The sequence below is a fragment of the Anneissia japonica genome, unplaced genomic scaffold (assembly GCF_011630105.1).
Source record: "Anneissia japonica isolate Jap-2015-1 unplaced genomic scaffold, ASM1163010v1 scaffold288030_len866700_cov218, whole genome shotgun sequence".
Classification (NCBI taxonomy): domain Eukaryota; kingdom Metazoa; phylum Echinodermata; class Crinoidea; order Comatulida; family Comatulidae; genus Anneissia; species Anneissia japonica.
In genome coordinates this window covers 792129-817131 of record NW_022728334.1, presented here as the reverse complement: position 1 = coordinate 817131, position 25003 = coordinate 792129, and the positions used below count along the sequence as shown (strand labels likewise).

General features: G+C 35.1%; 2 protein-coding genes across 3 annotated transcripts; one reads left to right on the top strand and one right to left on the bottom strand.

Moving 5' to 3' along the window:
• Positions 1–634: 634 nt before the first annotated feature.
• On the top strand, positions 635–16198 carry LOC117114103 (RNA-binding protein FUS-like). Of its 2 annotated transcripts, XM_033257648.1 has the most exons (16): positions 635–748; positions 1428–1464; positions 2391–2451; positions 2847–3051; positions 3435–3728; positions 4245–4277; positions 5835–5921; positions 7450–7519; positions 10373–10416; positions 11970–12044; positions 12231–12337; positions 12688–12820; positions 13592–13657; positions 14837–15008; positions 15455–15552; positions 15712–16198. In XM_033257648.1, the coding sequence occupies exons 1-16, from the start codon at positions 733–735 to the stop codon at positions 15882–15884; spliced, it is 1671 nt and encodes a 556-aa protein (XP_033113539.1). In that variant the 5' UTR covers positions 635–732; the 3' UTR covers positions 15885–16198. The 2 variants fall into 2 exon arrangements, with proteins under 2 accessions (XP_033113539.1, XP_033113540.1); XM_033257649.1 differs by lacking the exon at positions 4245–4277 and having other exon boundaries at positions 636–748.
• LOC117114102 lies at positions 16013–23393 on the bottom strand. Its single transcript, XM_033257647.1, has 6 exons — positions 22946–23393; positions 21806–22053; positions 20959–21091; positions 20295–20422; positions 18919–20027; positions 16013–18622 (listed from the first exon to the last, which is right to left on the bottom strand). Exons 1-5 carry the CDS (start codon positions 23121–23123, stop codon positions 18957–18959), a joined length of 1758 nt encoding a protein of 585 aa, XP_033113538.1. The 5' UTR covers positions 23124–23393; the 3' UTR covers positions 16013–18622; positions 18919–18956.
• Between the last annotated feature and the right edge of the window lie 1610 nt (positions 23394–25003).

Below are 25003 nucleotides of genomic sequence, written 5' to 3'. Positions count from 1 at the left end.
GCTTAGATTGGTACCAGATAAAATAATTTTGTTATCAACATTAATACATTATGCTAATTTTCATCTTTGTAAGCGCATAAGACAGTGCAAATTATTTCTGTGACAGTCTTTTGAAGTGTGTAAAGATCCATTTTATTCCATACATAGTCAAAATATTGGGGGGGATGATTCAATGGACCATCCCCCCCTTGTCAAATATTGGGGGGATATATCCCCTCCATCCCCCCCGGGATCTACGCCTATGCCTAGAGTAAATTAAAGGGGATCAGGGTCCTCCATTGTAAAGTTTTTGTCTTATAGTTGCTCGGAAATGCGCTTTCGGGCCTCTGATCAATGTGATGGTGAAGGCCTAATAATAAATATTCACAAGACTGTTAATTTTTGGATGAAATAATTTTAATGAATCTGGTAGGCCTATCCCATTTTGTTTGTTTTCAATTATGACCAATTTTTTTTTGTGATACCAGATTAAAATATTTTTCTTCTTAGGACAAAATTATGCTAAATTATGTTAAATTTCCCAAATGTTACAAGTGTCTAAATGGCAAAAAGCATAAGCGGCCAAGTCTGGTCACATCTGAGATATTCTATACCAAAGTGTACAGTAGTTTTTTAACAATGACTAGGGCGCCCTCAAATGCAAGCATCAATCACGTGACAACGCTTGGTTTGTAAATCGACAATCACGCACTCTCTCAATCTCCAAGAAGCTTTCACGAAGCACATATCGAAATGGCTACTGATTCTCGTAAGTTTGTCTACTAATACTTAATATATTTCGTTAACAGATCATTATTAGTTTTATTACAGTGATCCTAATGGTCATATTGAAGTTTTAATTTATTTTTAGTTTTCTTTATGTGTTAATAATGAATTTGATCACCAAAATATATCGTATGGAGCTTGCATAGGCTTATCCCTAGTGTATTTTCTATAGAAAGCTAAAAAGCATCAAGATAAAAATCAATATTTTATACCTTATAACTGCTACATGACTATCCATGTTAAATGGCATTTGTCCTATGGTAAATTGTTTGTATTTATATTTAATTGTTTTCTACGTATGATGAAGGATCGAGGAGATTGATAACGATTGTAATTATGTTACTGTAGGCCTAGTTCTGAAACGTATGGTAACTGGCCGGTTCTGTGTAAGCTTATCTAGGCCGCTAGAGGCTACATACATCAAAGAGTGGCACAACTTTACAAATTGGTTGTTTTGCAGGCCTAGTCTAGACAACGTTTTAAACTTTAAAGATATGAAACTAAAGGTGTAATATTTTCACGAATATAAATTAGGCCTATAACAGTCTACTCTTAGATTATTTTAGCTGCAAACCTGTGCAAAGACGAAGACAAACATTGATTCAAATGGTTCAGTGTTGATCCTGCTAACATTTTTTTGTTTTAACTTTGTCTAAATTTAGAGTATGGAGGATACAACACACAAGGCCAACAACAGAGGTACATATTCTTTCTATATTCATTACAATTCAAGAAATACATAATATTAATATTAGTAATTACACATTCAAAAATGTAATAATACATCCAGAAAACCAGGAAGTTTCCAACAAATTATAATACATATTTGTATGTCTATGATTAAGTTATAACATGTGACTCTTTATTGTTAACAAAAATTTTAATTTACTCCCTAATGTTTGGTATTTATTAATCTATCTGAATTTTATATTCAATCCATTTATCTCTTTTTTGGTGACCCTATTTTGTTAAATCCATTTTTTTAATTCTTTATGACTATGACTTCATTTTGATTCTTCGCTGTGTAGTTCAATGAAAAATGCAATAGTGTTTTCTAGCTGTTCGTAGTGGGAGCATTTACCATATTTTTAGTATTAGGCCTCATAAAAAAATAATAGTTTATCACCCTATCACAGAATAAAAACTGATGATTGAGGGAGGTTTTTTTTTTTTGCTAACCTCACCCTCATTTTACCGATGTTTTCAAGTAAATCAATGGTTAGGTACACAACTATATTTTATATTTAAAAAAAAACAAATCTTTCCAAGTAAAAAGAGATGGAAAAACGACCGTTTAAAATAAAAATATATTTTACTGGAAAAAAAAAAGAAAAAAGATATTTCACCAAAAGTGACGAGGAAGGGGGTGATAAAGTAAAATTTTTTTTATGGGGCCTTATTCCAGGTTTAACATAATACTGTGGTACTTCAAAATAGAGACTTACTTACAGGATATATATTCATAAGATACCAACCAGTACCAGCACCGTTCTTATAGTTGTAAGCAGATATGATGGTTTGGTTTGAACTTTTTGACAGTGCCATCAAAACCCATCTGTAATAGGCATGTATGTAGACTTGACTATGTTGAGTAAACTTTACAAAAAAATCTATTCTGTTTGTAGCTATGGAGGCTACCCTCAACAAGGGGCTACACAGTCTTATGGCCAACAACCATCCTACCAGGTATGTAGTGCATATCAAACATATACTACAAATTTACATGGAAGAGTAGCATATAAGCAGAAAGGAATAATAGTACACAGTATGCACGTTTTAAAAATGGCAACCTTTTTTACTGAAAGGAAACCTCTCCAACTCATCAAGCTTTATCTTTCCATATCCCCTAAAGATTAACACTTTCTACAGATTATCTCTGTCCACGAAAATGTCTTCAAACATTGTAACTTATAAAATGTAATCTAAGGATTCTCTGCTAGAAATTGCACATGACTGTGCATTGTTGCAGTGAAATAGATTTTAAGACATTTGGTGAATTGTTTTCATAGTTTTTTCAGATTTTACCATAGACTGCGATAATTTGAAGCATGCATTGAAAGGGTTGTTTGTCAAATTTTCAGGGTTATGGTGCTCAGCCAGCAGCAGCATCTACTGGCTACGAACATCAGCCTCAGGCACCACCACCTCAACAGTCATACCAGCAACCTGCTGCTCAGACCGGCTACTCACAGTACGGTCAACCGCCCACAAGCTCTGTAGGTTCATCGTATGGAACGACACAAAATTATGGAGCTTCTACTCAGCCACAAAGCTACGGGCAAACAGGTAATATGTCAGTTTCTGATTTGACAATTGATAAGTTAGGTCTACTTGCATACAACACAGGGATTAAAATATTAAAGGTTACGTAAGCTATTATTCTGTCAAACCATCATTGTGCTGAATTGAATAGCAGGCGTGGCACTTAGTCTCAACCTTTCACAACGATGACAGCGGAAAGGGACTAGCATTGATATTAAAGCTGTCAACATCTCTACCCTGCAATAGAATTTAATTTAAAAAAAGATACCATTCTACACACAGTTCACATTGTTGCTCAATCATAAACTGACCGTCATGCAAGTGAATGTTAGGCAGCATGTATGTCTCTTTTTAGCCATGGTATTGCCAGTCTTGGTCAGTTCATTTCATGAAATTTTATTTCACAGGTCAAAGTAGCTATGGACAACCCCAGAGTTCCTACTCTCAGCAACCACAACAGCAGCCCCCACCTGCGGCCAACACAAACACAAGCAGTTATGGTCAACCATCTGCCTATGGTCAGCAGCCAAGCTACGGCAGCTCTGGTGGTCAGTCAAGTTATGGATCATCATCTAGTTACAGTCAAGGCGGGGGAGCGCCTAGTTTCCCACAGTCCAATCCACCACCGTCATCGGGTGGCTATGGAGGATCATCTGGAGGTGGAGGGAGCTCGGGTGGCGGTAGCAGTTACGATTCTCAAGGTAAGACTCTTTCATAGGTGCTAATATTTAATAAAGTCAATGATGGAACATCTTTTTTATAGTCGGTATGTTTTTTAATGAGGCTTGCCATCGCAAAACCAGCCTCAGTGACCAAAAAAAAAAATGAAAATAGACTTTTTATTTATATTATTATTTTCCACATTATAAACTTTCAAAGAATGGGTCATTTACTGGAATCGACTTGCTATTGCCAAAGTTATAAGTAAAAGTATTACAGCTTCTCTGTACTAAAGTATACAATACTGCACATTCCTATGCTAATTACTCAAAATTAACAATTAGCGACAGTACACTGGTTTTTGGGATGGCAAGTGTCAAATGTCATTGATTCTGTGTATACAAACTAATCAATGGATATATTCATGTCATGCAAATGACCATGTTTTGATAGACCGACTAAAACATTCCTTTTGGTCAGCGTATTTAAATAGTGTTTCTGATTGGTCAAGATATTTTTCACAATAACAAAAATGACTATTCTCTTATGTTTTACAGGTTACTCACAGCCAGGTAGCTATGGTCAACAAGGTATAAACTATTTCCCTTTCACTCTATCTTTAGGTGGAGTCTACACAGCTTCTGCCAGCTTTTTATCACATATTTACTTCCAGGGAGATTTTCAAGACAACTAATCTTATAGAAAATGATTATCTGAGATAATTTCTGTCTATTTGTGGCTTCTAATCTATGAATAACCAAATCCCATCTTACTAGTGACTATGTGATTTAACATCTCAGAAAATTCTTGAGAATATTCATGAGTACTGGATACGGTGCACCCTCTAATTCGAGACCGTCTTTGGGACCTGAAAATTTGAGGTGGTCTTGGGATTTAAAAAAATATGTGGTCCTTAATTAGAGGGGTCTAGAATTGGAGGGTAAACTTTATTATTTTGATGAGTTAATTTCAGTTATTAAGAAATATACAAACTAAATTTAATCCTGAAATTACATTTCAATGACACTACAATTTGGTTGTAAACAAAATACTTACTTTTTATTACTTTAATACTTTAAAAGATTTTCTTATTTTCTTGCCTCTTTAAACTGTACTGTAAGTTAATGATTATTGCACTAATCAGTTGGCTCTTAGTCCGTAGAAATGTATGCATACCTGCCAACCATCCTGATTTTGCTCGGGATTGTCCTTATTTTTGATATTGGATTTTTAAAAATTACAGAAAGCCTGGTTAATCATTTTGATAAATCTTCTAATAGATCTTGAAAAATCTATTGGACATGGCCTTTTAAACAGCAATAATCTCCCCCCCCCCCTTTTTTTTTTTTGAGTAGATTGTCCTGATTTTTTTTATTTTTCAATGTTAGCAGGTATGACCTTGGCTTGTGTTTTAAAGGTATTGTATTCTGTTGGGCTATGTTTTTGTGTACATTTCCAGCCCTCAAAATTAACGTCGGCATCCGGCAGTGCCGGCGTCTAGGCACCCGTCGCCGGCGAGAAATTGCCGACGTGCATTTACTTTTCAAACACCAATTCAACAGAAACGTACTGCTACTTTTCACGAATAATTTACACAAGAAAAAAAGGAACTTCTATGTTAATCCCTTACACACATGTAGCTGTTCTGTCTGTATTCTCCGTTGATTTTAGTGAAAGTGAAAGACGATCCCCAACAGTCGCTAACATCTCCTAGATGAAAGAAGAGCAAGTCGAGCGTGTTCGTTGTCACCAAAGTTTGCTATCCTTTTGACTCTGGTGGCTTTTATTTTAGGGATAAATATGCCCAGAGTATTTTAGTTTTAATTCGTTTTCACAAAAGTAACTTGTAAACATATTTCAACATCCATGGTTAGTGCGTATACTTTATCACTGCGGCTAGCCTATGTCTACCTAGAACTTCACAGCACTCTGGGGATCCAATGGTCCACGTAGGCCTGCGTAATAAGTACTAGCCTAGGTTTAGGCCTAGTACTTGACAACTCTTGGAAAATGTCGGCGTCAATTTTTTAACGTAAGCGATTTTTTGCCGGCGTGCTTTATCCCTAATTTTGAGGTCTGCATTTCTCATGTGAATACTGCTGATAATGTGTTAAATGTTTTACATTGTAATCTGATTTATTGAACAGGTGGCTCAAACAGCTATGGTGGCGGGCAAGGCGGAGGAGGATATGGTGGCAGTGGTGGTTACGGTAATAGCGGTGGTGGTGGAGGAGGTATGTGATTATATAGCAGTCGACCTTCCCATTTACGAACTTCTCATTTACAAACCTTCTATTTTATGCTAGATTTATTCATCTTATTTATGCTATTTTTATTTATTGTAAGAAAAACTATTTATTGTATTAAAAATTGCATTATAGTACTAGTTATACAGTAATTCCATAAATACATGATACTACTTTAGGCTTAGAAAAGTCAAACCAATACATGATGTAAAATAATCAAAACTAGGCGAAATTCAGGCAGGCAGTGCATGCTGCTAGGCCTACCTTGTCTGGGCTAAGTGCAAGGCTGGGCAGCCTATACCAGGGGGCCTACCCTACTCTGTCTATGGTTAACTGTGGTCTAAATGAACTGTAAATCAAATCAGCTAGTCCGAGTATAAAGGTATGGTAACATCAACCTTTTATCCTTTTAAGAATAAATCACTGTTCGGATATTCAATAAGCATCTGTATTAATTATTTGTTTCTCACTGTCAAAAAAAACAAACGATTAGCAAGCTGCTCTATTTTTAGAACATGACATCAGCAATTACCCATCATTCAACGCTACAGGTACCAAAACCACATGTTTGGAAGTCAGGAAGGTCGAAAAAATAGGAACAGTTTCTTTTTTTAATTATACAAAAATACCTTGACTTAAATAAATAATAAGCCCAGTGCTTTTAATACAAATTATATCAATGTTTGTTGACTAATTTGCTATAAATTACGGACAGAGGCCTAGCTATAGTTAGCAGAGAGCTGCTGCTAGGCCCAGCTAAACCACCACACTGTATGTTGAACAGTCAGCCTATAGTGACATGGAAGATTAGGTCGGTCTATCCATGGAACGATTTCCTTAGCCTATTATGAATCGATATTTATTATATTAGTTTGTCTTGCATTAACATTTAATTGATTCTTCAACGATTTCTATAAATGTTTATTGAACACTTAAATGCAAAATTAAGCCTAGATATTGGTAGGCAGGCCTAGTTATAGGCTACAAGTTGGCGTTTTTAAACTTGAGGGCGCTATTCTTACGAACTTCTCATTTACGAATTTTCTCAATTACGAATTGCTTTCAGCCCAATGTGTATGTAAATGGAAGGTCAATTTACATTTTACAAAAAGTTTCTTCAAAAAACTAATGCTGAGGATTCACTGGCAAAGAAAGATGCTTATATGCCAAAATTGTCAGCTTCTGAGACATTTGTTTTAGTTTTATTCATTTTGCATAGTGGACACTAAAACCAAATTAACAAAGATTCCTGTCATTAAAAAAAAATTATTGAAAATGAATAAATGGCTGTGAGTTTTTTTTAGATTGTCTTTGTACTGGTAAAACACTGAATCTGATTTTAACAAACCAAATTATTGAAATGTGAAAATTTTAATATTAATTATTAATTTCAGTGAGGTTTCAAAAACCTCACTGAAACATACTACTACATATTACAGTGAAATAAACAGTAGGGTCTGTAGAGAACATTAGTATTCTTCTGAAATAATAAATGTTGTTACAAATTTCTGTTTAGGATATGGTGGTGGAGGTAGAGGACGAGGCTCAGACCGCAATGGTGGTGGCGGCGGAGGCAGAGGCTTCGGGTGAGTCTCGTTTATTTTTTAGGAAATTAAAGAAATTTTCTGATACGACTTAGGGCCTCATTCAAAAGCAAAGATTTCTGACCACTTGTATTAGACTATGATATATCTTGGTCTATGGTAGTCTTGGGTTGTAATGTTTCGAACTAGATTTGAGTGGAATTGCACTAGCGTATGGCATACGCTTGCACAGGGTATGTGAAATAAATATGCACAGAATATAAATTGGTACAGGCCATGTTGCTTGTGTTGGGGAACAGTTTCTTTAATTGTTTTAGTCTGTTAATTATAGGTGAGGTAAGTATAGTATTAAAAAGAAAACTAAATAGTATAATAGTTGATCAATCATTCATTGACATTAATAAATATAGTGCCAACACTCGCTACTGTACCATGTTTGATAGTGTGTGGGGATTCATTATTATAGTAAATATTTTTCATAATTATTATGTTGTATGAAAAGAATACCAGAATAAGAGTAGCATTCTAAATTCTGAAAAAAAATTGGCAGAGCAGGGTGTGATGGGTTAAAAAGTACTTTCTAGAAATTATATAACATTTTTTTATAACAATGTTTTTTCAAATATATGCTCGTTCTTATGATTGGAGTGGATTGGTTGATGTGGTAGTTACCAAATGCCTATTCTATCAACTGTGTTTTTCTTCCAAAGTTTTTTCTAGTCCACAGGTAGAAACAGCCTTAAAATTCATCAAGAGACAAATTACTAAAATGCAGTTTTGTAATTGTAATTCACATTTAAGAGTTATTAATCAAAACTCTCAAAAAAGCCTGGTGTCTGTTATGAAAATTCTCATGAAAATTTGTACTAGACATAAACAAATGAAATAATTGTTTCGGTTTATAGTAAAAGAGCAATAACCAGAAGATGTTGATGCTTAATGTGGTCATGATTACAAAGCTGCAAGCACATTTGCTACTGTGAAGCTGATGTAGTTTTATTTGTTAGTGGCAAATTTGATGTAGAGTTTTTCTTGTTAAATACAGTATATTCCAAAAAAAAGAGAAAAGAAAAAAAATTAGGACAACTTGTTTCCGTTTTTATCATATTTTCTGTATGTTAGGAGGTTGCAGAATTTTGGGAATGTATTTACTATTTCTAATGATTTTCTTTTTTTACCTTTTTTTTCTCCTTTTTTTATTATTATGGTTCTTAAAAATAGTTTTCCAACTAGAAATTGTGAATTGCTGTGAAGGGCCAGCCATGTCATTCTTAAGTCATTCCATTAAAATTGCTGTGATTGGTCAACAAAATACACCATCATTTTAGTGTCAAAGTTACATAAACTGGGTAATCATACATATCCATGCCAGCACGAATATAGGAGTTATTACTTTAACTGAGGTATAATATAAATAGCATGCGAGTCACTGTCAATCGTAGTACCACCCACCCTATATAGTAACATCCCACAATACTTAACTGCCTGCAAGTTATGTAGGTAGTACACTTTGTTGACTGATCAAGAAGTATATTGGCTGGCCCTAGTAATTATGCATTTTAGAAGTATATTACCTATATACAATGAATATATGCATAGGAATAATGGTATGAATATTTTCACTATAAAATTTAAATGAGTTAATTCTAGTTTTGTTACCCCTTGCACATATAAATCATATAGTATGTTCATGGTTATTATGTGTATTATGAGATGAATTTGTTTGTCAACAAAACTCATTATGTCTTTAGACATGTACATCCAGGTTCTTACAGGTGTTAGCAATAGTTAATATTAATGTGCGAGGAGGACATACAATACGTTTATTTATTAGTGTACTCCTGAAGTATATCTTTAAGCATGTACTGTAGTAGTAATTAATTTTTTTTTATTCACATGTGTTAATGGAAAGGTTTTAAGTAATCTAGTTGTTCCCCAAATAAAAACATTTTTTTTTGCAATTATTGGATGCGACAGATCCAAGTTTTCAAATAAAATGGAATTTTTGGGGCACGCACTGAACATGTCTATCCATTTTGACGGTTTCTTTTTCTGTTTTCATAGTTGATAGTGAGTGGGCGGGGTCATAAGTGAGGGTGGACACTTCTTAAATTTTTGGATAACTGAGCAATAATTGATCAGATTATATAAGCAAATTGTTGATCAGATAAATTAACTGGTTATTAACTCACCAAATACATTACCTGAATATTATGACCAGGTAAATTAACTGGGGAATTATTGACCAGGTAGGTTAAGAATTAGTTGACTAGTTAACTAAAGAATTCAGAATTGCTTGACAGATTATAACTTCAATTGGTTTCTATAATGATAAATTATAGTGATATATTGATGAGGTGCATTGACTGAGCAGTTATTGATGAGATGAATTTCCTAATCACATCAGTTATTAACCAGATAAATTATAGTAAACCAGATTACAGAACTGAGCAGTTATTTGAATTAATGAATTAATTATTTGGGCAGTTATTGGCGAGGTTGTGTAACTTAGCAATTAAATCGTATTAAAATTGTAAAAATATACTATATTAGATAAGTATAGCAGTAAGATAGTTTAATAATTTAATTGAATTGCTCTTCTGCATTAGTTTATGAAGTAAAATAGAAATATTTTTATAGTATGAATAGGCGAATTGTATAGGAATATGTATATATGCCAATTTTCAGATGAAAATATGATAGTCAACAAATGATACAGAGCCTCCAAGAGTTCAACATAAACAGCAGACCAGGGTTGAATGAACAAAGAAAATGAGGAGCTTATTGTGTGATTGGGACAGGGGGTGCAGGGTGTTTGACTACCCCCAGATGGAGGAGTCAAACTAGCTGCGCTTTCTTTGGCCCATCACCTAAGCATTCCTCTCTTAATTTCAGTGATCGCCGTGGTGGGGGACGCGGTGGAGGCTTCAATAGGGACGGTAAGTTAGCCATAATTTGGCGAACGTCCGCTACTCAGACGATTTCAAAATTTGATAGTCTTCACAAAATTCCATTTTGGTGACTTGATTTTGTTTAGCAATATTTTTGTATTGATATTATTGTGGTTAAATGTTCTAAAATTTACACTTCCGTAATGCAATTTTATTATTTTAAAAGAAATTATTAAAGAGGAGTGCAGTTGGAGAAAAAAAGTACTCTTTGAGTCAATAATGAAAAATTGAAAATGTTTTACCCGTGTTGAAGATTGATTCCATAAGTTTAACTGATATTCAGTATGATACAGTAAAAAACCTAAAAATATATGCCATGTTCTAATCAATCTTTTTTTTTCAGCATAAAATAATCGCAAGGCCCTATTTTTAGGATAAAATTAGAAATTAAAATAGTAAATTTATCATTTATTATGCATCATTTCATAAAGCAGATGAGACAAAAATGAAATTAGTGTATATAAAAAAATATCGCGAATCATAATAGTTGGTGCTAAAGTCATGTGACATTATATTGTAAGAGGTACTTGTAAATTACAAAAAGGTGCTTTTTTAAAATGAAGTTTTTCAACAAAAAAAAAAAGAACAAAAATTGGTGATTCACTAATGGTGGTATTCAAGGTGTCTTGTATATCAAGCAAGGTATTGAAGGTGGCAATGTCATACATTGCCGTTATGCATGGTAAAACTAATTATGTGGACTCTATTACAATAACAATCACGCAAAAGGTGAATTTGAACAAAAAATTGCAAAATCAAACTGGCTACCAATAATACTAAGACGTTAGTGTAATTGACTTATATTAGCATTTATCAGGTAGTATGACAAGACAAAAATGGTGTTGACAAATCTGGTGGTAATGTACAACAGTGTTGTTACACAGGGTAGTTGCAGGGCTCCGTCTGGCACTTTGGGGAAATGCTTTACATCAATAACACATAAATAGTGAACTTGACTATATTAGGGCAAAATTCAACCTGCTATCAATACTAAACAACTAGCGTTGGGTTAAAGTTAATAGTAAAAGATTTTTGTAGTTTTAACAAGAGTGGTGTTTCGCAAAATCTGGTAACCATGAACGAGCGTTCCACACAGTAAATACAATTACAAAGGCTTAGTAATAAACGCATAATAATAAACATGTACAGTACATAAAAAAGGAAAAATGAAAGGGCAAAATTAAACTGGGTAATAATACTCAACCATTAGTGTTAGAGTAATTGACATACATTGAAACAAGTGGAAATATGGTAGTGAAAGTTTTTTGCAGTTGCAAACAATAATGTTGTTACAGTAAACAGCATGGTTACACACAGCAAAAACATTTACAGGGGGCTACGTCGGTCGCTTAAAGAAAGTTCAAAGCAATAAAATAAACTCGGAATGTTAACAAAAAGGGAAAATATAAATGGCTATCATTACTCTAAAGTATAATTATAATTGAAGAGGAGTTAACAGGTGGTATGATTAACATTTATATTTTTAAAGACATTCTTTGATGTGTATCACTTCTCATTATTAGGATTTCTTGTCTTTCTAGGTGGAAGCAGCCGTGGTGGTGGAATGGGTGCCGGTGGTGGTGGCGGAGGAGGCGGCGGTGGCCGATATGGAGGAGGTGAGTTATAACTTGCAGTATAGTGTCTGTAAATTGTACGACTATGAATTACAATACTATAGTGACGAATCAGCTATGAAAGAAATGTAGTTCACTGCATACTGGATATCTTGTACCTAGTGGTGATATTTGCAGTTGTACTTTCAAAAATTGTAAACATGCTTTTGCTTTTGTTGCGTTTTGCAGATACAGAAATGATTGAAATGCATGACACCATTTTTGTCAGTGGTCTTGGATCCAACGTAACAGAAGCAGCTGTAGCTGAATTCTTCGGCAACATTGGTGTCATTAAGGTATACATTTTCCCCTAATAGCCATGAATGTTTTTTTATTTCCATTTGATGCCAAATGTAGAAAAACAGTATTTTTTCCATCTCTTTGAATTACTGCCTTCCTTTAAAAATATTTTATATTAAGTGTTTATACATTTTTTTAGACCTTACACAGTTTTGACTCTACCTTATTACTGTAGTATTGGTGTAAGGTGCTTTGAGGCACTTTGCAATATGCGCTTTATAAATGTAACTTATTATTTCTGCCAAATTATCCTATGTATTAATAAATTTTTTAAGAAGCCCTGTAAATGTCCTGTATTGATAGCCCTGCGTAGTAATCATTTTCGCTTTCTTGATTTTTTTCATAGATGGACAAACGCACAGGTAAACCCAAAGTCTGGGTTTACAGAGACAAACACAATGATAACGTCCCCAAAGGAGAAGTTACAGTTACATACGATGACCCGCCTACTGCAAAAGCAGCCATCGACTGGTTCAACGGTAAATATAAGAATCATTATTGTGGGTAAATATAAGAATCATTATTGTGAGCTTCCAACTTGAAGATCAGCAATAACAAACACAGATGGGGCCTGAAAGAAATTATTATTTATAGCACATAAGTAGTGATATTGAGAAGAAATAGAAATATAAGTGAGCTTTTGTTATCACGTTCAAGAACCAATTTGCCAAGAAAAATGCATATATATGTGTACGACGTCGCCAGTTTAGGCCTGGTTTTAGTTTTCTTGTAATCGAGATTCAGCCGCTGGATTTTGGACGATGTATCGAGAACCAGAAACTGAATGTATTTGCAACATTTGAATGAAATTTAATTATATTCTATGTAAATTATTATACTACCTTGAGAAAATCATAGTACGGATTGCAAATTCACTCAAATTTTTCGCAGATGTTCACATAATCGATGTATTCCACCCTAGGCTTTATTCCGTAGCCTACCATTCAATTAGACAGGGTGCCACTGTGGCTGAAGAGTGCTATGGCCGTAGCAACAGTCTGTGCTGCCACCAAGGGTTTGGTTCTTATGGAACGCGAAACGGAATAGCAAAAGCTCACTATTTTTTTTTTAATGAGAAAGGCTAACATTTCGGTTGGTTTGAAATAGCTAAGGCTTTATTATTTAATGTAAACCTACTCCCTTTATTAAAGATCACGTTTAGAATGGATTGGCTGAAAATTTAATGATTCACAACAAAACTTTGTTTCATGTTCATTAGTATTAAATAACTCATTTGTTACTTATTACAGGCAAGGACTTCAATGGACACATTATGAAAGTGGAGCTTGCAAAACGACCGGCATCATCGGGTTACGGTAGGTTCCGATCCTATTAATCTTTTACTACAACAACTGTATTGTAGTGTGTTGATATGGGCAAGCTAGTTATGTACATTTGCAAATGATGATACCCAGACACCTCTTGTATGAAAATTGAATGATTCAATAAACAAAATATCTGATGCAAACTTGATTTAATCTTCAACCCTTGTTACAAGAAAATTACTTCCAAGGCTTGCCAATGTTGTTTGATCCTATGTTGTTTCTGAACAGCTGTTGAATGTAAAAAGTAGCCTTAACTTTCTACAGTAGAACCTCGATTTTACGTACGGGATTTATAAAATTGAGGTTTGGTTAAATTTGTGGTGACCTTTGACCTAATATGAACGCATGTTGTGAACAAACGAACGATGTTACCAAGGCTAGACCTAGCCTCTAGGCCTACTGTGCGAATAGAACCATGTGTTTAGTGTGTTTATTATTCACTTTATGATGTCATAATAAAGTGTCCAAATAAAACCATGTGTTTAGTGAATTGAGTCATCGCTTTGTATCCTTTAACTAAAGAACATGAAAATATTGTAAGATTACTTATACGACAAAGGTATAACTTGGGAATTCCCCATGGCTATTCTAAACAACAGAGCTGTGGTGTTGTCTGGCCCTGCTGAGACTAACTAAAACCATCTGCACTGCACTGGGCGAGCCAACCAATTAGCGTTCGTGTACGTGCAACGGCAACGACGTGCACTGCACTGGGCGAGTCAACTAATAACGTTTGTGTATCTGTATCTGTAATTAGCGTTCATATAATATAATTGTAATAATGTACGAAATTATGCCTACCCAGCTTCGTGTAGAAAATTCGACCTGACGAGTTTTCCCACACAAATCTAAGGAGGAAAGCAAATATTTTGAGCCCCGTCGGTAGTTGTTCATTTCGCTAAGTTCACATAGTTTTAGATTATAACAACTTGATCAACATTGCTGTTTAATGAAAATATGTTATGGTTTGTTTATTGTTATAGTATAATAATAAGCAGACAGAAACTAACAAACCTCTTTTTACTTATGGTTGCTCTGAAAAGGGCTGTTTGTTTTGAAAATTTTCGGGGTTTTTGATGACGTCATCGTCTATACGAGGCGTTCTACTGTATTAATATTTCATATTCTTTGGACAATACTAATCAAGATTTTTCTATTTAACAATCATAGGTAGAGGAGGTGGACGAGGTGGTGGTGGTGGGGGAGGAGGATTTGGTCGCGGTGGTGATAGAGGAGGAAGGGGAGGAGGATTCCGTGGCGGTCGTGGACGTGGTGGCGGAGGAGGAGGTGGTGGCCCAGGTGGTGGACCATCAAGAGATGGAGACTGGACCTGCCCAGAAAGGTATGTACAACTACAAATTATGGCTATATGGCATTTATAATCAATTAAATGCTTGCTAAGTAGCTGCCAAAATGAATTGTGTTTCATCATAATTTACTTTGTTGGTTTATTTCACAATGTTTATAAAACCTTTAAAATATTGTACAGTATACTGGTAGTATTCACAAATGATTAACTTAAATTTGTCTGTTACAAAATATATTATGCATTATATAGTATGATGGCAACAATATTACATTTTTTTTGGTGTTGGAATAAAAAGAAATCACTTAGGATTTGAATTGCTGTCTGTAATTTATACATGTTATACACACACAAATGTAATTATTCTTTAATACGCAATGTCTCCAAACAATAGAAATACTTTCAGATGGTGCCACCTTAATATTAACAAGACTTATTGACAGATAGTGATAGTTACCACCTTAAAATTAATCTCTTTTCAGCACTTGCGGTAACAACAACTTTGCATGGAGAGACACGTGTAATAGATGTAAAACAGCACGACCAGGTGGCGGTGGAGGCGGAGGTGGAAGAGGAGATAGTAAGAACTTTATCAATGCATGACAGTTATCATTGACTTGATAAAAAATTGTTAATATCGGCAGTTTTATAAAGTAGGGTGAGGAGGGATGTAAAATTTAAATTTATTTTATATTTAATTATTTTTAAAATACAGTAATACGTTTGCTTTCTTCCAAAGGTGGACGAGATTTCCGTGGTGGAGGACGAGGCGGTGGTGGATTTGGTCGAGGTGGTGGACGAGGCGGCGGTGGTCGTGGAGGATTCCGAGGTGGTCCAGGTGGTGGTGGAGGATTCAAGATGGGTGGAGGTCGTGATGATCACAGAAGAGATCGGCGTGATAGGCCGTATTAAAATTGTAAAATCTCTTTAATGTTTTGCGTCTGTTAATAAACCTTTATAGTGCATGAATGTGTACTTGCAGCCAGCGCGATTATTGGAAAAAGTTTTACTATTGTGTACAACTAGTCATAATGTGTGAATGTTCGTTGTATTTAGGTCCCTTTTTTATATTACACGATGGAATAATGGCCATAAAAATTGCGGCTAATGCGGTATAGTGCGCAGAGTGAGGTGGGGTTTAAGAGGATTAGTTTTATCTTGGATTACCAATGCTAATATCTTGTTATTAGAACTGTGGAATAAATCTTTTTGATGTTAAATATGAATTTGTTTCCTGACATTCCTGTTGGTCTCAAAAACCTCATGCATCTTTTCTAAGGAGTTAAAATTACTTTTCTAAGGCGTAAGCAATACAGTACAATATACAGTACAGTATTGTGCATTTACAATAAATTCTGTCTATTGTATTTCCGAGCTTTTTAATAACAGAAATATCGATCTTTTTCATATAAGCCCATTTTATATTGCGTTCATTTCATCGTCACTGCTTTCAACCATCATTATACTCTCTATATCCTATATTTGTACAACTGGATCGTATTATGTGAAATAACGAAGCAATAATATTATTACCCGCGGTCATTGGATCAAGCACATGTCTGGTCTCAAGGGATAGTAGCATGTTGCAGCTGTAATCGGTGCATTTGGTTTTTCAACCTTCCAGGTACCCACTTGTAATTTTAAAGCTTGTTCATGCCAGCCAGTACAAAATCTTTTCTGGGATCACTCAAAAAATATATCTAAATATGCATCAGCACACGTTATACATATGCCTAATAGGCCTACTATAATTATAAAACTTAGCCCTAAGCGTGATTTTTTTGTACGCAACTTGCAAATACAAATTGAACATGTTATAAATCATTTTGCTGTCCTACGCTATGTGATAGTAAACTCCGAAGACGGCGTGTCAATTTTGTTGCAATAACAAATTAAAACAAAACAGGGTTTGGAGTTCAAAATGCTGTACAATTTCTAATTGCTCTGATAGAGATTGGCTAACATGATAGTCACCCAGTGGAATATTTGTTAGATTAGTCAATTTTTTACTATACACAATAATGCAAAAATTATATTTTGGGTTTATAACAGCTACCACACAGGGGTGTGGATTTATCAAACTTAAAAAAAAAATCAGCTTGAACTCATCTAAATCATAAATTCCAGGCCAGGTCTTTCTGTAGTTTTGTAGTAGTAATAATATTAAAGACAGATATGATATTGATGATGACAGAGATGATTGGCGATGATAGTACAGTAATATTAAAATTGTGCTAAAGGCAAAAAAGACGGTAGTGATTTGTTGATTATACAGTAGTTATTAGTGTAGTTAAAGCTTAGTAAGCTATAGTTAGGCCTTGGTTGCCGAAAAAGATCATGCAAAAATTTGTTGGCGCTTCATTTTGACTATAGGCCTATATAATGGTGATGTGATGGTGATGAAAGTGTCATTTCTGGCCATCTTGATGTATTTCCTCAAATTTTGCACCTTGGCCACAATCATGGAGGGTCTGGGGTGCGTGTGGACTCTCCAAATGTCCCTGTCCACCTTCCAAAATAGATTTGCGCCCTTCCCTGGGTGACATTGAACTCCATCGTGTCGGCACCTGAGTACAGTATGTCTTGGTGACTGCTAGGTGAGGGACCATAAATTTGTATTTAGAATGTGGTTGGTTTTTCGTGATTATGACTATTTTGGATACAGAATGTTTTGAGCAGTGGCGAAATTTAAGTCCAAGAGTGTAATTTCCGGCCATCAAGAGGTGCCCTTTTACCTCAGCCCCGACTATGGTGGGGCTCAGGTGAGGGGTTTTCAATTCTGTGAAAGTCCCTCTCTGGGTCACCTCTTTTGAATTCCTGGATCCGTCATTTTTGAGTTGTTATAATTATTGTTGGCCTTACTAATATTTATGATGCGTCTATTGCATTTTTGCCAACCACAGCAGCACTATTCAATTTCTGGTTGTCCAGACACATTGCAAACATGTTCATAGAACTGGGCCATATGTATTAGTTACATTACTCTTTGCTTTTGCCATACAATGAAAATAATGTACAGTATTTGATTGATATTCGAAATTTGTTATCACACAAGAAAATTCAATCTTCATTGTATTTGGGATTTAAACAAAATTAAAGCATGCTTTGCAATAATAATAGAAATTTTCCAACGAAACAGCACTTGGTGTGCAATTTGTGCACCAAATGTTGATGGAATGAAATATGCAATATTACATGATTCAGATTAAATATCTTCAGAATGAGAGCATCAGCTCTGTTTACATTGATGAATTAATGCCAGAACTAATAATAAGCAATTAGTAGAGCTGCACATAGTACGCTAGCAGAAAATTATTATACACAGGTTAGATTTATTGCTTGAAAAAGGGCCTGCAAGGCCAGAAGGAAATTTTTGAATGCATTAAGTTTAACCTGTGTATAAGAACTTTCCGCTAGTGAAAAATTATTGTACTGTGGGTGATGGGCAATAATGAGGTTACATGAAATTCTTTTTCCAAAGGTTCAACATACAGTACACATTAATTAACTTATTATAATATATTGTACAACTTGGTGATTTTATTTATTTTACAGGTACTTGCAATTTCTTTGTTAGATTAATGTGCCATAGAACATAACAGAATGACACAATTGACTGGAACATGGTCCAGGAATAATGTATCTCGGCCTCCATCATACAGGAGAAGACTCCCCACACCCCATCCGGCCAGAGATTGTCATTCAGTCGGCCCGAAAAAAAAATAAACCTACGACTAGCCAGCACATGCTTGTCACAGTCTGAGAGTGCAATTTCCAGCCATGCAGAGGTCCCTATTAAAAAAAAATGTCATTGCGGAGGGGGAACTCCCAGACCTATCCCTAGTTCGGGCATACAGCCCTTATCTCACTCAGCTCCCCCAGTCGGACAGCTTAGCTCCCAGAAAATATATCCCATAGCAGCCACTCAACAACAGACCAAATTCATTCAAAGCTCGAATGTCTGGATGTCTGGGCTAGACATCCTTACTGCATGACTGTTTCCTGTTGAGCCAGACGAGCAAACACAACATGTGCCATGCCAGAGATAAGTGTCTGGTTTGCCAATTCAAGAATGAGTTGAATTAGTGGATAAAGTTTTAATAAACTTGGGCTTCCCTCTTCAATGTCTGTCATGTCCTGCAATGACCTCTCTGAACCAGTATTTAGGTCTGTGTTTGTTTGGACAGAGTCCCTAGAAGAGCATATTTCATCCTGACTTGAATCATTCTGTTGGATTGCATCAGTGTATGTCTTTGTCTGATTGGAATGGATCCCCATCCAATTTACAAGCAGTGTTTCCATGGCTGAGTGGAAGATCTCAGTCACAACCTCTCCAGCAGATGGCAGATTTTCAATACTTTCAATGTGTCTGCTCTTGAATTCATCAGCCTTTTGAAGCACATTTGGAATGAGGTGATTGAATTCAATTCCAAGCCACCTGCATACAGAGTTGAGCATGAACTCGAACATGTTATCCCTACAAACCTGCTCTGACAACTGGCTTGTCCTGGCATGGTGTATACATTCTGTCAAAAGCTTTAAAGGATAGAGTGGAAGACAAGAGACACTATTGCCATCTAAATGACTAATTTGCTTGGTAATATTTTCTAACAGTTCCTTGATCCCAGTCAAACTCTTTCCTGAACAGTATTCCAAATCAAAATGTTCATCTTCAATTTCCTGTTTATTATACTGATATTCCGCACTAGAATTGTGACCTTTGACCACTTGGATGTGCTTAGATGTTGAAATAGTATTACATGCTCCTTTGTGAGTAGCCATAGCTTCATAACTAGCATTCTTGTTTCCAATATCACAAGCAGAATCTGTGTTCTCAGATTCAGAACTAGTTGTAGTCCATGAAAAATCTTTGTGCTGGCTGTCTTCAACTTCATTGTAAATTTGGTTAAATGACTGTTTTGAGTATGTGTGTTCGTCATTGACATATCTACTTAACAAGTCATCTTTTGGTGTGCTACTAGTTTCCTCAACTTCAAATGTAACTGTTAATGATTCAGGAACAATTCTATCAGCAAAGCTTGCTAACCATAATTCCTATGGAAGTAAATAGTATAAATGCCTTATTAATTACTATGTTAATTGTTGTTATTCTTTGCTGCAGTGAATATTAAATATCAGTGCAACAAACTCATAAATATTCAATAGCCTCTAGCTAAAATCCAAAAAAAGAAAAAAAAAATCTTTCCCACTAAAGTTAATTGAATTGTTTTCATAGCTGTTTTAACTTTATGCACAATCATTTAAAACGTTGTCATGAACTTCATGTTCAATATGCGAAACTAAAGTGAGTGAAGATTATACCTGTAGTTCTTTCATACAGTGATATTGGGTTGAGCGGTCATGCAACTCAAAGAGGACACGAAATACACCTTGAATGGTGTAGAACCATATGCCGTGGGAAATTCCATGTACTCCGTTTATCTTCACATCTGTTAGAAAAATGAAATTAATTATGAACAAAACAATCAACCATGTTGAAAGATGTCTGTTGCGAATGACAATGTCAAAATTGTAAGCATGATAATAATAATTATTTTCTAATAATTATTTGACAATTATTTTTTTTAATATATGGCTATCATCATGTGTTTCATATTGGACAAACAATGGCAATGGATTAAAGATATTTATTGATATTCTTTGTATATGGTATATAGAAATATCAATTGTTGGTTTTCCAGAAATCAATGCCCAATGACCATTCCCTTGGAATGCATACAGCATGCCATAAATGCTCAATATTATTTTTATTTAAAATGTGAGGAAAAAGAGAGTGTGGCACTAACTGTGTGGTGACAGATTCAAATATATTTTAGCAAGGGAAATCACCTTCTTAAACCACTATCATAACATTTATTTCCCTTTCCATTTAAAAAAAAAACAATAAACATGCTGGCATCACCCAGAAAGCAACATACTTTAGCCAGGATACCATAAATTAAAATAAGTCCATATATATATTTACTTTTCGAAAAGTGAAGTTTGCAAGCAAACCCCCTTTTTGCAAACCTTGCATGTGTTCTGGGATGGTGCACTGTGCAAACTGATGAACCGTGCAACACATCAGAGCCCAGGAACAGATATAAAGAATCATTGTCCTGCAAAGAAATTAAATTTACTAATAAAATTTCTACTAATAATCTGTTTATCTTTAATGAACTTCTCAGCCAACATATTTTGCATTCTAACTTTACCATTATTGTTCCATATGGTAAAAAGCTATCAATAATTACAAATAAATATTAAGTGTTTGCTGCATTTTAAATCATCAGAAAATTTTCTGGGTAGATACAATTTGAATTTTATGCTGTCTTTGACATTTATTAATGTACTGTATCTAATACTCTACTTAAATGTTATGGTCACCAAAAAATGAATAGCTGCAGTACTTGCATTTTCCAAAAAATTATGGCCAACACAATTAAAAAAAATAGGCTCTCAGCGGCAGAATGTGTCTACTGGTTGACATGCTTTTTTTTGGCTACTTTAAACTCATCCATGCTTTCTGTGTTGGCAATTCACTATGAATAATTGTACAAGTATATACCAGATTGTTGTGACTTTTTAGTAAACTTTCTAAGACAAGGCCTTATCTAGCAGCTTTCTGTCTTGTCAATTCAATTTATAACCTACAGGTCTTATCTAGCATGGCATCATAATGTGTAAAACTTGCTTTTCATTTTCATCTTTAGCTCATGACCCATCCCATCATTCCTCCACCAGATTTACTCTTACAAGTTCAAAAGGCAGATGACAACAAAGTGTCTACTGTGTCTATTACCCCCCTGGGGTAGTAGGCACAAAAATGATACCTTTAACAAACCATCCAATTTTTCAGCAGACACAACATCTAATAATGGGCAGCAGATCCTCAAATACCGTAAACTCTTTTCCTTGCCAATTTTTATGTCTGGTAGTTTCATGCACCGAGTCCCTGCATCTTTGTTTGGCTGCTGTTTGGAATCAACATCATTGGGCATGCTTGAAACTTTTGATATAACATTAAATACACTTGGAACCCAATCAGGACTTTTGGTATCCCAGTCCTGTGCAGCCTTCCCTAAAAAATGTAAAGCCAGTCATGAGATTTTCAATAAACCAATCAATCAATCAATCAATCAAAGCAATCTGAATACTGTATTCAAATTAGTGCCAGAATCCATGGGCTCTGAGTGCTTAGTTAATATAAGCTTAATTTTGAAACACATACTTCATTTAAGGCAAGAATTATTTTATACCTTGTTTCACAAACTTAATTTAAAGTCAGAGGATGGTAGAAAAAAAAAATATTTATCAAATCACTATGCAACCTACCTGCAGAAAAAAACTAAAAAAAAAAAAAAAAAAGAATCAGAATCTATTATATAATCAATCAGCAGAATACTATTAGAGCTCCCTCATCGGAGCTACATACATCAAAGATGCACAAGTGCCATACTTGAGCACAAAGTATTGCTGAGATTGCTTATAGGGCACATAGAAAAAATTGTTAGATTATCACTCTGGCCCGCATCAAAAATTTGGGAAATATTGATGCGGGAATTTTTTTTTTCCATTGATTAGCACACTACACTATAATGTAAATTGGATCAGGATGAAGATCTAAATTATATTTTATAATGTGAATGTTGACCTGGCTAATATTAATAAACCGTTCTGCTATGCTAAGCCCCATGCCTTCCTGTTAAAACCACAGTTCCCACAAAAAGACAGCTTTAGTCATGTTTGTGGGGCATGCATATTTTCCCGGCCCTACAAATAACACTTTCTGATTGGTTAGTTTTTTTTTTCTAGAAATTTATAAAGGTCTATTGGTTCGTGGTTGATTATCTGTAATAGGTCCATGATTATCTGATTTAAGCTTAAGCATAGTGTAGTCTGGTTCTAAGCATACCAGCACTGGCTAGCTAGACCCAAATCTTTTATCATAAATGACCTTGGCCTAGGCTTACCTGATACGAAGTGTCCTCCGCACAACGTGCTGTTTTCAGTGGGTATCCAACCCTGTCGTGCAATTGCTCGAGTCCATAGCTCTCTTCTTTTCTGGTTTTTGGGAAAGCGATGGAAGCTTAGCTTGCAATTTTGTTCCCATCGATTTGAGCACCCATAGGCTGAACAAGTTTTCGGCATTTCTAATGTTTAGTAGACAATTGCAGGAAAAACTACACATAAGCGGAATTTGACTGGAACGACTCCATATTTGCAGGGGACGACACTCAAGATGGCTACTTTGATAAACATTGTATAGCGCCACCTCTAAACTTCCACGGTCGTATCGCTAAAATACATTTAACTTTCGGAATTTACTATTACAGAACAAAGCTGGTAAAAGAAAAGACTATGGAAACACAGGTCCCAAAATTGTTTTTTAATTAATGAAGACTAAACCTGTACTGTGGTTATTCGCACGGTACCGTGCGAATTAGCTCTTATGAGTCTTATTCGCATGGTAGACCTAGCCAATCAGCATTTAAGGTTTCATGACGTAACGGCTGTCATACCGTGCGAATAAGTTCTTATTCCTAATTCGCACGGTACCGTGCGAATAACCTCTTCCTTTTCAAAAACCGCACACCCTCAAAAAGTGTGCGCATCCATCGAAGATCTTATAAACACAAGATAGCGTTCTCAGCTATCCGGATAGACGTTTTGCTGCAGTGACATCTCGCTGCTGGCGACTCGGTGCTGGAGCCGACTCGCTGCTGGCGAATCACCTAGTACGCATGCGCAAATGTATGGAACGCCGATCACGCAAAAATAGTGATTCCTGTCTCTTATACACATCTAGATGTGTATAAGAGACCATGCGTAAAGTATGGAACGCCGACTACGCAACAATTTGCTGATGATGGAGCTGCTGCGTTTGACCTAGTACGCATGCGTACATGTATGGAACGCCGAACATGCAAAAGTATTTTTTGCTTTTTAGCACGCGGCAACCTGTGGAGGTATATTTGGTATACCAAAAACGGACTTCGGTCATGTTCCAACTCCATAGCTATAATAAATAATATGATGAAAATTACATAGAATTACATTGGAATACATTAAAATGTTACAAAGCTATCCTTATACATAAATTTACTTTACCATGTTATCTGTAATTGGAGAATTTCAGAATTTTATTAATTTTCAACAATGTGGAAAAAACATAATATTCCTGGACCAAACGAGACTATGACTTCCGGAAACATTTTGGAAGCTAGGAAGCCCATAATGGGAAGAACTACTAAACTTATTAGCGAATCAAATTAAAGCAGTGTCGATGTGATCAAAAAGATAAAAGTGAGAGTTTCTTCTTTTTTGGTAACATATCCGTCCGATCGGTACTTTGATAAGAAAGCTTTTGTAAGAAGAAATACACAATGGGAAAAATTAAGTCGTCTAAAAGTAAAATAAACGGCTTATATTAATTAATATTGAAGAAGACAGTTGTACTTTATCACTGTGTCCCACTATAGCCAATTTGGCAACCATTGGACACAATGAAAAAGAACAGGATTATCTTGAAAAATAATAACAAAATATTTAAAGTTTATCACTGTGTCCCACACAATATATATACTATTACTAGCCAAATATAAACAGTCCCTCCCCCTCATCAATAAAAACAAAAGCGAAATAACGAATTGTTCTGATTAAAAAAACAAAAACAAAAACAAAAAAAATAACAAAAAACCGCCTTCCCTCATCGTTTTTTTTTTAAAGAGTGATAATCTAATAATTTTTTCTATGTGCTCTTAGAAGCCATTGAACACAATGAAAAAGAAAAGGATTAACTTAGAAAATATTAAAGAAGACAGTTGTACTTCATCACTGTGTCCCACTATAGCCAATTTGGTAACCATTGGACACAATAAAAAAGAATAGGATTATTTTTGAAATTATTAACTCCCCCTTTCCCCCCACCCACCCCCGCGGGGAAAATTCGGGAAATATTGATGCGGGAATAAAAAAACAATTTTTGTTTTTGCCGCATCAATTATTTTAACAGCATAACACAATGCAAT

Coding starts and splice junctions, on each gene's coding strand:
- LOC117114102 (XM_033257647.1), bottom strand. CDS start 23,123: ATGCCGAAAACTTGTTCAGCCTATGGGTGCTCAAATCGATGGGAACAA. Junction 22,054..22,945: donor CGGAGGACACTTCGTATCAG/GTAAGCCTAGGC, acceptor TACATTTTTTAG/GGAAGGCTGCACAGGACTGG. Junction 20,028..20,294: donor ACTGTATGAAAGAACTACAG/GTATAATCTTCA, acceptor TTACTTCCATAG/GAATTATGGTTAGCAAGCTT.
- LOC117114103 (XM_033257648.1), top strand. Junction 1,465..2,390: donor ACACAAGGCCAACAACAGAG/GTACATATTCTT, acceptor TTCTGTTTGTAG/CTATGGAGGCTACCCTCAAC. Junction 12,338..12,687: donor GCAACATTGGTGTCATTAAG/GTATACATTTTC, acceptor TTTTTTTCATAG/ATGGACAAACGCACAGGTAA.